The sequence below is a fragment of the Sarcophilus harrisii genome, chromosome 3 (genome assembly GCF_902635505.1).
Source record: "Sarcophilus harrisii chromosome 3, mSarHar1.11, whole genome shotgun sequence".
Lineage (NCBI taxonomy): Eukaryota > Metazoa > Chordata > Mammalia > Dasyuromorphia > Dasyuridae > Sarcophilus > Sarcophilus harrisii.
The window spans coordinates 585618879-585632565 of NC_045428.1; the positions used below are offsets into that span (position 1 = coordinate 585618879).

Here is a 13687-nt window from a genome sequence, read left to right on the forward strand (position 1 = left end):
ACTTCAGTATCTCTGTCAAGAAAACCCCAAAGGGGTCCAGGAAGAGTCAGATATGACTGAAACAACTTAACAAGTTGTCTCCCCCATTAGACTGGAAGTTCTTTGAGGGCAAAGATTATCTTTTTGCTTCTTTTCTTATCCTTATATTTAGCACAACCCCTAGCTATAGCCCAGCACATGATAGGTAAGCACAATCGATGTAAATACATCGATTAAATGAATGAAAAGGATACTATGATTAGATAATATTTATAAAGTACCCAAATATAAGCCCTTATTATGAATATCAGCTATCAGAAAAAGCTAAACTTCAATCACTCCTCAGCGCTGCTCTTAAGAAGAACTTCTTGAGGGGACGGGCTGGGTTGGAGTCAGCCCACACCTTTCTGAAGTTGTAGGGCACAAGTTTCCATTAAGGCTGGAATCAGCCATTTGAACATGACTGATGATGGAGATATTTTCGCTGAGAGTTGAGTTGAGAATCATTTATTTTTCCTCACAGCATTCTCTTCCTTGGTGATATCAGTAATTTTATTTAAGTTATAAATAGGACCAAGGAGAGAAAAAAGCAACCCTCCAATATTTCATCTTTTTTTACTCTGGCCTTATAAAGTCAAGTCTGAGTCACAGAACAGGAGGAAACAAGAAGGGCAAGTTTTCATTCCACTCAAATGTTCCCTCATCTTTGTCATGTTCAAAAGCATCACATGGCAAGCCTTCTTCCCCAAGGATGCGGGTGAGTCCTGCGAGTGCAGGACTCCAAAGTCACCAAAGAATGGAACCCCCTTCTAGAAGAAAGCCTTTATTACATGCGGGGGCCAGAGAGTGGTCAAAAAAAATTTTTTTTTCCTTTTTAACATTTAATTCAAGAGACACAATAACCACCACAGTAAAAAAAATAATAATAATAATAATCCAGGTTCTCTCCCCTACTGGGCAAAAGCATAGAAAGCTTAGAAACTGAGAAGTATCTTGTGGGTTTAAAAATCCAAACTTTCCACAGGGTGCTCAGTCACCCAGAAGTCAAGAAATCAGACCCCAAGTTAGAAAGGAGTAGCCAGAACTGCCATCTATGGGACTGAGACAAGTATTTCCTTTTTCTGAGCTTCAGTTGTTTTTTTTTTTTCCTCTGTAAATTGAGAGTCGGGGATTTGATGTTCTCTAAAGTCTTTTCTGGGATTTCAGAAGCATTTTCTCCTGCTATGACTCCGATTCAATCATCCTGGGGTAGCATTTGGAGTTCACTCTTCAGGACCAATACTCAGGGTAAACTGAGGAATCCAGAATTGGAAAGATGTTCATCTGTCTAGTCAGCAGTGAATTCAGAGGTTTCAAAGGTTGGTTTTTTTTTTTTTCTTCAGGGATTTCCCCCCTTCATTTAAAAAACAAAAAAGTCAAAGATATAAACTATACCAGAGTTCAATTGTCTCTTTCATAGCAGTGAGGTGAAAGCAGGGCTGGAGTGTCCAAAAGTTGGACCCACTAGCTCCGGAAGACTTGTGTGTGTGTGTGTGTGTGTGTGTGTTTGTGTATGGCTGCTTTTACATAGTGTAAGCCACCCAGTAGATAACATTGACAGCAGCAAAGGCTGCTGGGAACACTGCTCTGGCATAGACATCTATGGTGTCAGCATCAATGGGTTTGAAGAATGATCTCAAGCCTCCCTTTTTTCCAGTTGTGGATCCCTCCTGCTTCTTCACCTCCCCTGTCTCCACTTCCACTGACCGATAGGAGCCCATGAGATTGCCTGGGATTTTGTGTTGACGATGGGAAATGGCCAGCTCCTGATTGATGCCCGCAGCGGAGAGGGAGAACAGCACGATGGCATTCTTCACGTTAATCTGCAAAGGATCAGAGGGTCACAGACTGAAAACTGGAAGGGACCTTCGATGCACCGAGTTTAACCCCCTTCTTTTATTAACTAAACTTCAATTTCCTGGGTCCCTCTTGTGAGTGAGTGCCTCAAGTGAGACACGGTTAAGTGACTTTTTTTTTTTTTTATCTCAGGCAGGATTTGAATCCAGGTTTTTTCTATTTAAAGTATGGAAGCCCTAACCATTATGCGATACTGCTGCTCTCTGGAGAATGTCAACAATGCTTGGGGAGAGGAAAATGACCTATGATCTGTGTGTTGCTGGAGCATGCACACTGCACCTGCTGCCCCCTCTTAGCCTTGAGTCACTAAGGGTGGAAATTGATTGCTCCTATTCAGTCGGACAATTAATTAGCCTATTAAGGGCACAAGTGCCCTTGTGTGCTAGGCTGGATGTGCTAGCTCTGGAATAAAGAAAGCATTAAGAAGAAAGCTAGATTTGGAAGGATAGAGGATCACCACAGGGTCTTTAGTATTTTTAAGAGTCAGAGAATCCCCGAGCTAGAAGGGATTTCAAGGGCTGAGTCCAATCTAGGTTTTTTTTTTTCCTTTCCCTGAGGAAATTGGGGTTAAGTGACTTGCCCAGGGTCATATAGCCAGGAAATGTTATGTATCCAAGACCTGATTTGAACTCCTGATTTCAGGGCCAGCACTGTGCCATCTAGCTGCCCCCAATCTAGTTCTAAATGGGATTCAACAATTTTCCTAACAAGGATTTCACAAGCCTCAGCTGAGAGCAGCCTCAGCTCACGTTTCCTGCTTCTCACTACTTGTCTGAGTCAATATCATGCACCTACTATGTGCCAGCAGCTGTGTTAAATGAGAGGGGTGTAACTGCAAGTTGGGAGAAAGCACCTACTAAGGGAGGAAAGAAGGAAAGGGAACAGCCATTTGTTAAGCACCCTATTATAGACCAGGCACTATGTTAAGCACTTTTAAAATATTATTTCATGACTTTCTTTCCTGATCAATATTTTATAGAGTTTCTCTTGTTTTCTGTTTTGTGGTCTCTCAGAGATAGAATGGTTAACCACTGAGAAAATAAAAATAAAATAAAAAGAGAGGGAGAATTTAGAATATGTGATCTGAAGATACTGTGACTAAATGAACTCTAAGATCCTTCCTAGCTCCAATTTTTATTTATTTTATTTTCCTCCTGAGGCAATTGGGGTTAAGTGGTCACACAGCTAGAAAGTGTTAAGTGTCTGAGGCTAGATTTGAACTCAGGTCCTCCTGACTTCAGGGCTGGTGCTCTATCCACTGCACCAACTAGCTGCCCCAGTCTTTCTATATTTTACTGTGGAAAGCCCGTATTGAATAAGTCTATATACAGGAAGAGCAGGTCTCAAGTAATACCTGGACGGGGCTCTTGCTGTACATGGACCCATTCTACATCTTGCTACTCTCCATGTACTCTGTGAGTCAGTGACACGGGCCTCCTGCCTTCCTCAAACACGGCCCTCCATCACCCCACTCTGAGCTGCCTCTGAGCTTCCCTGGCTTCCTTCAAGTCCCAGCTAGTCTTGCATCGGACCCAGATGGCTCTGGGGGAGAAAGAGAGGCTGGTGACTCTGCACAGCTCTCCCTCGCTTAAATCCAATTCATTTGCATGTAATGACATCACTGCCCCCGCTGTCCACATCAAGAACAAAGGACAAAGAAGCTCTTCCTTTTAGGCCCGACTCTTAATTCCTTTCCTCTCTTGCTTCTTTCTAATTTCTTCTGTGTATAGCTCATGGATATGGCTCTTTGCATGTTGTCTCCCCACCCCACCCCTAAGATTGGGATTCATTGAGGGCAGGGATTGACTATTGGTTTTCTTTGTATTCCCAGTGCTTGACATAGTACCTGGCATATACTAGGTGCTTAATAAATGCTTGTTAACTGTTCTTTGCCTTTCTTTGTATCCTAGAATTTAGCATAGTGTCTGGCAAACAGTAGGCACTTGATAAATGCTTTTTTACCTTGGAAATTTTTTTCTGATATCAAGTATAAATCTACTTCTCCCTTAACTTACCATCACTCGGCTTTATCTTTTGGAAGCAAAGCAAATTGCATCTGTGTTCTCCATGACATTCCTTCAAATATTTGAAGGCAGTTGCCATATTCCCCACGTACCTCACCCCCCCATGAGTCGTTTGCGGGTGAAACAAACTCAGTTCTCTAAAATTAAGAATTTGTAGAAGAAGAAGAAAAAGAAAGAAGAAAAAGAAGAAGGAGAAGGAGAAGGAAAAAAAGAAGAAGAAAGAAGGAGAAGGAAAAAAAGAAGAAAGAAGAAAAAGAAGAAGAAGAAGAAGAAAAAGAAGAAGAAGCGGAAGAAGAAGAAGAAGAGGAAGAAGAGGAAGATTCAGCCCCTTTAAAGCTAGAGACAACTCCACAGAATGGGCTGATTTATTTATTTTTTGTCTGGGCTGTGACTTCATTTCTATATCAGGTTCTCAGTGAATCATCTCCTTTGCAGGTAATAGGCACCTGTTCTACTACCTAGACCAGTGTCTGGGGCACTGAGGACATAAGTTACTATCACCTGGACTCTCTCCAGACCCCTCTTCCTTTACCCAGCCTGCCTTATTAAACTTCTATCTTGGAGTCCTCCTTCTATCTTGGAGTCCTTAGAGGACCTCCTCTATCCTTGGAGTCCAGGCCTCCTCGGCCTGGCGTCTCCTTTCCCAGGACCATGATTTTAGGAAGGATCCCAGCCATGCTTCCCCTCATTTTTAACAGGACTCTCTTTCTGGACTCCTTCCCATTGGCTGCATTGCCTTATTTGGGTGACCTTCCTCCCATTCCATCCTCCATCCCCCTATCCTTTCATGTGCTGTCTTCACCCATTAAAATGTGAGTTCCTTGAAGGGAAGGACTGTCTTGCTTGTTTGTATTTGTATCCTGAGGGCTTAGACCAGTGCCTGGAACACAGTAAGTGCTTATTAATATGCTATCTAGACCTCTCTTTATCTATCTGTATTTATAACCGCTATCTCTCTATTGTCTTTATCTCTCTATATTTATCTGTCCATCCATCTATCCTTTTTTCCATCCATCTTATATATTATCTGTGTCCATTTATCCTTCAATTTACTTATATTTATAATCTCTATCATCTCTATATTCCTATGTATGAATGTATTTACCTATCTGTCTATCCACTTTCTGTCTGTCCATCCCTCCATCCATCTTATATGTCACCTACCTGCCTATCTATTTATCTATCCATCCAGCTATTCTTTCATCCATCCTAAGTATCTACCATCCATTTATCTTTCCTTCCATCCATCTTATCCATCATCTATCTATTTATCCATCTATCTATCTATCTATCTATCTATCTATCTATCTCTGTGACTCATCTGGAGTCAAACAACCAGTGTTTGGTTGTCAGAAGCAAGGCCTGAACCCATGTATTTTTTGCCCCAAAGGCCCCCACACTTTCTCTCTAATACTCTGTTCAGTTTGATTCAATAAGCATTTAGTATGTCCCTGCAATGGGAAGAAAAAGCTCTGCCTCTGCCCACCAGCAGCTTCTATCCCCGGCATCCAGGATGCCCATTCTCCTCCCATGTTGGCACAGGGACAAGCAGCTCCCAACCACTTATACTGAGAATTGGCACCAGGCTCAGAGTCAGGCTGCACTCAGTGGGAGGGAAGGTACAGAGCAGCATCTCTGACAGTTTCCTAGGAGCAAAGGGGCCTGTCTTTGGGCCTGGATGCCAAGCAAAGGGAACCGCCTACTGGGAGGGCCTCCGAATCTTGCTCCCTGGGATACTCACCTCACTGCTCTGCTTGGTGACCTTCAGCTTGGCCTTTTGCTTCTTCATATAATCTGCATTGAAGTGGGCAAAGGCATACTCCACCAGTGCAGCAAACACAAACACATAGCAGATCCAGAAGTATACATCCAGTGCTTTGATGGCTGATGCCCGTGGAAGGGAAGAGCGGGCACTGACCATCAGCGTGGTCATTGTCAGCACTGTGGTGATACCTAGAAGAAGGCAGTCAAAAGAGTCGGTCAGATTCAATGGGCATTTATTGAGTGCCTACTGTGTGCAAGACACCATGGTAGCCATTGGGAAACACAAAGACAAGAAATAAAAATAGTCCCTGTCCTCAAGAAAGGAGAGAAGGAAGAGAGAGGAAAGATTTATTAAACACCCTCTGTATGCCCCGTACTATGCTAAGTACTTAACAACTATTATCTCATGTGACTGTCACAACTCTATGAGATAGGTGCTATCATCACCTTCATTGTTGAACAAACTAAAACAGACAAATATTAAGCGACTTGACCAGTACTAAATATCAGAGGCTGGAATTGGAGTCAAGAAGATCTGGATTCGAAACTATGCAACTCAGATATTTCCTAGCTTTATAATCCTGGCTAAATTACTCAACACTGAGCCAGTTCCCTTATTTGTAAAGTGGGAACAAATAATAGCACCCACAGGTGAAGATCAAATAACATAATGTAGCTGAGGGTTTTTCAAATCTTAAAGGGCTACATAAATGTGATCCATAATAACCATTGCTTTATTTATAATAATAATTACCAATAAAAACAAATTTCTCGGTACTTTGAACAACTCTCGGAGATTACAAGTGGAAGAGAAGGTACCAACCTGCATTAACAGAGGGAATGTTCTCTTAAGTTTCTTACACCAATGAAATCATGAGTCAAGTTCTCATCCCTATCCCTTTTGTTTCTGTTCTTGTTATTGCTATTATTGCATCCACTGCAGTGGAACATGAAAATAATATTTGCAGGGAAATACGTGGTCATTAAAGGGATGTGGAAAGAGTACTAATAACTAAAGGAATCAACAAAGGTTTCCCATTTTAAAAAATGATCATGAAAGGATCTGGGAATTCTAAAAAGCAAATGTGAAAAGGAAGTATTCGGATGTGGGAAGCAGTTTGAGCAAAGAACAAAGGTGAGATGAAGTACCAAGTTTAGGAAATGACAAATTGAGGAGATTACATATTCTCTTAGTAACAATAGAGAGTGACGGTTCTTGAGCAGAAGAATGATGTGGTAAGACTTGTTTTTAATAATAATAATAATAGCTCAAATTCATACAGCTCTTTAAGCTTTACAAATTAGTTCATGAATAATAATAATAATAAGCATTTTATAAAGCATGTTACGAAATGTTTTACATGTAAGATCAAATCTAGTTCTCACAACAACTATTATCATCCCTACTTTATGGATAAAACTTTATGGATATTTAGTCAAAGGTTAAATAATTTGCCCAGGGTCACACCAATAGTAAGTGTCAAAGGTGGGATTTGAAGTTTAGCTCATGGGTTCCAGAAGACTCCAAGCTGATACCTCCTAATAGATATGGTTCTCTTTTGATGATTCCTGAAGTTACCACTTATTGATGTCAATATTCTCTTATCAGAGTCCTTTCCTCACCCATTGTCCCTCCCCTTCCCAGGACACTCAGATGTTTTCTGTGTGATTTGTGGGTTGAATTTTTTCATAGTGAAGATGGTCATTGTGAGAACCATGAAACCCATCCTTCATTTCCTGACTTCCTATAAGCAGCATAATATGGTAGATATGTAGTCAGGAAATCCTGGATTCAATTCCTCCTCAGATACCAGCTATATGACCTTGGGCAAGACACTTCACCTCCATTTCTTCAGCAACAAAATGAGGGTATTGGACTGGATGACTAAGTTTTTTTAAGCTCAAGATCTGTGATCTTTTCTGTTTTCACTCTCTCATGCCCTTGTATTCCTGGTCCTTTCCCTGAGCCTCAACCCCTATTTACCTAGTGATACTCTAGCAGGGACGGCAGACTGACTGATCCAGAAGGAGACCCAGGACATGGCAACCAGAAGGATGGAAGGCATATAGGACTGGATGATGTAGACACCTCGATTCCTCCGCAGATTGAAGTGTAGACTGAGTCTGGGAAACTGCCCTGCTGTAAGACACACAGATAAACCCCATTGCTTTATGGTTCTCAAATTCCATGTGGCCATATTAAGTGAAAAAAAAAACAGTAGGTTCTGCCCATTCCTGCCGTAGCCCATTTAAAGGAGGAGGGCTCTCAGGTGGGTCCCTTGCTAACATCTGACACATGGGCTCCTAAGAGCCACACAGAGAAATAAAGCCCAGATGCTGATCCTCTCTCCCCCCTCCAAATCTCAGCCCATTCTGGGGCATAAAATAGTACCCCTTTCAAACAGTACAGGTCTAGCAGAGAAAGCCCCATGTGCCACATTGCCACTCAAATCTAGGAGGTTCAGAAAGGACTCAGAAAACAATAGCTCTGATGTTCTGGTAAATAGTGAGGCACAATGGAAAGAGTCAGGAGAGGAGAGATGAGTGCTCAGAAGACCTGGATTCAAACCTTGCCTATGAAACTTAATTGCCGGTGTGACTTTCAGTGAGTGATTTCTGCTCCTTGATCTCAGGTTCCTCCTCTGAAAATGAAAGCATTGATCAAGGATCTCTAAGGTCCTTTCCACCTCTAAGTTTTTGCTCCTAGGATGTCTAGAGGCTTCCTGCAATGTTGTAGATTCCCATCTTTCTGTGGACCTTATTGTTGGCACCATTGACCTTGACAGCTCAGTCCTCAGAGAACAAACAAGCAGAGCCACTCCCAGACTGAGAGAATCCCATGATTGGATGGGTCCAATCATAGATGAACAACAAGTAAGCATCCTTCCAGTCTTTGTTTGGAGGCCTCCAGAAGGGAGGAAACAATACTTGGTGGTCTGTTCCCAATAATAATAATAATCACTAACTATTGTGATTCTGTTCCCAATAATAATAATAATCACAACAGTTAGAATTTATATAACCCTAACCCTAAATTTGTTCAGATTTGTAAAGAACTTTAAAAATATTCATTCATTTTATCTTCACAATAATCTTGAGAATTACATGCCATTATGATTCTCATTTTATAGATGATAAAACCAACATGGACAGAGGTCAAAACACCTGCCCAGAATCAGATGACTATTAAGTGTCTAAGGTCATATTAGGACCCAGGGTCTTTTCTAGATTCACTGTGGTACCTAGCTGGCACAGTGAAATTTTGAGCTAACACTAATTGTTGAAAGTTTCCCCTTTCTTTAAACCTAAATCTTTAAATATCTTTAAATATCTTTATCTTCTCCCCATTCCTCATCGTTCTGTTATCTGGGACCAAGCAGAATAAATCTGTCTCTTTTTTCCACTTGACAGCCCTCCATGTACTGGAAAATGGCTATTATCCTCCCTAAATTTTCTCCTCTCTAGACTAACCTTCCCCAGTTCCTCAACTGATCCTCCCATTCATTGCATCACCTTCAGAAATGCTGGGGAGAATGTTGGTTTGGGTATCAAAAAGATCTGGGTTCAAATCTCTCCTCTGATACTGTGATTCACTTCATCTTTCAAAGCCTCAGTTTTCTCATCTGTTAGATGATGAGTGGGTCTCTCTGAGATCCCTTTCAGTTCCAGATCTTGGACCTCATGATCCCTTTATCAACTTGGTCACCCGCAATGTTCAGGCAAGCTTTCTGGAGGGCTTCTTCAGACATTGTCCAGATTATCAATTTCCCTTCTAAAATGGGATACCCAGAACTGAACCCAACACTGTAGAATGGGTCCATTCAGGACAGAGCGATTAGACCTATTTGCCCTGGGAAGATCCAACTATACTTTTTGCTTCTATGAAACCCAGGGTGGTACTTAGATATAGAAAAAAAAAAAAAAGAAGAAGAAGATGCAAGAGAAGTGACTAATTTTCTGGAGTCTGGCTATGTTTTTTATCATCAACTCCTATGGGATTGGATTTTTTGCTTGTTGTCTGAACCAGGGAAGCCTTATTACCTGATTTGAAGTTCATTAGCTCAGTAGTGAACTGGTAATTGGTAATGGTAAACTGCGCCAACTGTAGCTTGTCTAAGCCATGAATTTGCTCCTGATTTTCTGACCAGTAGTACACGATATCCTCTGAAGAGTAGCCATCTACAAAGGAAACCAGACCAATAAAATAGTGAAGGTTAAGTTCTGAAGGCAACTCTCCAAATGCCCCATGCTCTTTTGACCAGGACCCACTAAAAATGATGGTTCTCCCTGAGTGTTTGAGATCATGAATGTTTCACAAAGTAGGGAAAAGCAAGGTGCAATGAAAAGAATTCTACATTTGCTGTCAGAGGGCCTGAGTTTAAATTTTGACTTTGATATTTAAAACCTGTGGGTCTTTGGGCAAATTATTTTGTCTCTTTGGACAATGAGGAGAAGGTTGGCCTAAAAGACTTTGCGTAGGTCAATGAGAACATTTGTTGATGCAAAGGGTCTAGAAACCCAATAAATGAAATTTCCCAAAAGAAGCACACTCTTTAGGAAAGGAGTTCCCAGGCCCAGGGAAGATTCAGGGAAACTAGTCATTGTATATGAGGGTATAGAGCAGTGGTTCTCAAAATATGGTCTAGAGAATCCTGGGGATCTCTGAAACCCTTTTAGAGGGTCTATAAATTCAAAAATAGTTTTTATTTCCAATATGGTAAATGTCTATAAATATAATCCAGATAAACAAAAACTCTTTGGAGAGATCCTCAATCATTTTTAATAGGATAAAGATACTGAAAACAAAAGTTTGAGAACCACTGGTATAAAGAATACCAGGACTTGTTTCCAAATTTAGGTTGAATCATAGGGATCACCAACTGAGTTCCATCCCTGGGAGGTGGAGGGGCTGGGGAGGGTTCCCTCTAAGTCAGTCCGTGTAATTAGGTTCTGAGAACTGTCTAGTGAGGGAAAAGCTGAGAGCAAGCAAGGCCTAGATTTCTAGGGAATATTGGCTAGTACTTTGAAAGTCTAGTTGCTGGAATGCTTAGGGTTTGGGGTTTGAATCCTTTCTCAGAAACCTATTAGCTAGGTGGCTAAATCCTTAGCTTCTCTGTGGCTCCATTTCCTCATCTATAAAATAAACAGATTGGATTTCATGGTCTCTTAGATCCCTTTCAGCTTCAGACTAGTGGAATCTGGAGGAGAGAACAGTATTTGGTATTTGGATTGCTTGAGGAAGAAGGTTCATTCAATCTTATCAAGGGTTCACATTTCTATATGTTTTTAAGGGTTACAATATATCTTACCCATATTAACCTCATTGGATCCCTCAACCACCCTGTGATGCTGCCAGTTTACAGATGAGAAAACTGGGGTTCAAGAGGCTTAGTTCTATTTTTTCTTTCTTTCTTTTTTTTTTCTAATTCCTTCTATTTTTTCTTCAAACCCGATCCGTAATCTCATTGGTTTGAGGAATTCCTGGGTGAGAAAAGTCCCTCTCCTAAAGCATCCTGCCATCTGTTCTTCAATTTATAGTCTTTGAAGTTAGTTGATTTGCTTAAGGACCCAAAACCAACATGGGAGAGAGTCAGGATTTGAACCTAGAGTCTCCTGATTCTGAGATAAATTCTCCATGCATCATGCACTCTGGCTCACCTAGGCCACGACAATTCAGGTAAGAGTCAGGTTCCCTTCAGACACCGTGCAGATGGCACAAAGGTTTAGACAAGACCTTCCCATATTTCTCCAGTTGTCAATGTTGCCTCCTTCTTGAAATCTGCATTTTTTGTATCTGCTTTGCATTTGCTTGTCTCAGCCCATGTTTTGTTGTACTGTTCCCTTCCCTCACCTCCAAGCAGAAAGTAAGCTCATTGAGCCTAAGGGCTGGTGGTTTTTGTTGTTGTTTTGTTTTGTTTTGGTATTATCTTTATATTTCCAGCATCCAGCAAAGTACCTGACCTATAGTAGGTACTTAATGAATGCTGGTTAAATTTGAATGGGAATGTATCAGAATCTTCCTATCAATATTTGTCCTGAATAAAGTTGAACAGTCCTGACAAAAACCAAAACCCAATCAACTACTGATGGAGTTCTTGTATACTCCTAGAATATCTTTTGTAGTTTTTCCCAAGATGCAATTAGTAGGACTGTTGAGGGGCAGTATGAGATAGTGGTTAGAATTCTGGACTTGGAGTGAGAAATATCTGAGTCAAATCCTACCTTGGGCATTTACTGGCCATGTGACTCTGCACAAAGTGCCTCAGTGTCCTCATCTGTAAAATGAGTGTTCGACTCAATGGTCTTTCAGCTCTAAATCTTAGCTTAAAACTAGAAAGAAGTGGGCCCCTGATCATGCGTCTTGTTCATAAAGAAAAGCCCTCTGTTGGAAGATAATTTCTAGTTTATAAAAAGTCAAAAATTAGTATGCCCTGAATTTATCATCTTGAATTTGGCCTGTATCTGTCACAGACATTTGGACAAAGAGGTTAGGATGAGACCTCAGAACCATAACTAGGACAGAGTGACTGGGGCTTTGCATCAGAATGCCTACATACCAGGTAGCATATTTCCTTCCTTCCCATTATAGATTTTTGACCTAGCAATCAGACATACTGTAGTTACCCTGTCCCATGACCTTATTCCTTCACTCAGAATTGGGACATAATCACCAAAGTTTCATTGCTACCAGGTGCTCTATGGGGCCTGAAACTTCCAGTTCTGCAACCCCTTTTCCCTGTCTAGCATTTTTTCTAAGAGTTAGTAGGTTGAGGATCATCAGGTGTTTTGCAGAGATAAGGGCTGGATTCTCTGGAAAATCAGCCATCCTACTCCTGGCAGGGTGAATTTGTTATCATGGTCCTGTTAATAAAATTTTCTCCCAGGAGGAAGGAATGGACCCTTTTTTAGGAAGAGAGTGATGGTTCCATTTCCCAACCCTTTTTGGTGAAATTTATCCTCTAACATCAAAATTGCTAGTTATGGTTCTGTCTCTTTGCAGGAAAGTGTAGGAGGAAATATAGGCTCTGTAGGCTGAAGTTTCAGCCCCTAAGAAGAGGTTTCCAGCAGAATCCAGGCTGCTTTTCTGGGACTTACAGCTTTCCAGGTCTAGCATACACTCCTGCTCATCCATGGGGTACTTGGAGAGGTCCATGTCACAGGCCACAGTGGAGGTGATTCTGTTCCCAGAAAAAGAGAGGATTAGAGAGAGAGAGAACAGGATACCCTTCATTCATTTTCATCCCTTCTCAGAAAAGAGCCAGGGAGGTCATGCTTAGGGAGTAGGAAGTACCCACTAAGTACCTTTATTACTAATCACCAGATTCCTATTGACTTGCATAATGACTAAATACCTCAATCGACTCTTTGGTGACTGTGATTGTAAGATGGCAAACATCAAGATGACAACCAAAAACCCAGCCAACCAATTAACAAGAAGGAAGGAAAGATGAAATGGGCCCTTTCTGGAAGAGAACACTTGATTCAACTTCCAAACATAAAACAGGAAGGGAGGAGAGGGCTGCTATTCAATATGGGAAGGACAAAACTGGGGACAAAGTAAATGTCCATTGATTAGGAATGGCCAAACAAATAGTGGTACATGAAAGGAAGAATATTAGCTCATCACAAGAATGCTGATGAATATGAAGGATCCAAAGAAGCATGGGAAAATTTATGTGAACTAACAGAACAGGGCCATGGGTCATCCCTCCTCCCCAACTGCTAGTGTTCTCTGTCTCAAACTATTTTATATTTAGCTTTCATATATATATAGTTGTTATTGTTGAATCATTTTTCAGTTGGGTCTCACTCTTCATGACCTCATTTAAAGTCTTCTTGACAGAGATTCAATGTTCTGCCATTTTCTTCTCTGGCTCATTTTTTTTTTTTTTTTGAGACTCAAGTATTTATTTTGTTTATTAAGAAAACACAATCACTGCTCAATCATGTGAAAGTGGATCAAAGATATCTAGAATCTATATTCTTTTAAAGCAAAATATATATGGAGATTGAATTAGCCTGGC

At 41.0% G+C, this 13687-nt stretch overlaps 1 protein-coding gene across 1 annotated transcript in view; it reads right to left on the reverse strand.

Moving 5' to 3' along the window:
- Positions 1 to 786: 786 nt before the first annotated feature.
- GABRD (gamma-aminobutyric acid type A receptor subunit delta) overlaps positions 787 to 13687 on the reverse strand; it is a 39324-nt gene continuing 26423 nt past the window's right edge. The window contains exons 5-9 of the mRNA XM_031963012.1: positions 12759 to 12841; positions 9705 to 9842; positions 7648 to 7803; positions 5641 to 5852; positions 787 to 1841 (exon numbers count right to left, since the gene is read on the reverse strand). Of these exons, the coding sequence (XP_031818872.1) occupies positions 1542 to 1841; positions 5641 to 5852; positions 7648 to 7803; positions 9705 to 9842; positions 12759 to 12841 (889 nt within the window). The 3' untranslated portion in view covers positions 787 to 1541. The remainder of the gene's footprint in view (positions 1842 to 5640; positions 5853 to 7647; positions 7804 to 9704; positions 9843 to 12758; positions 12842 to 13687) is intronic.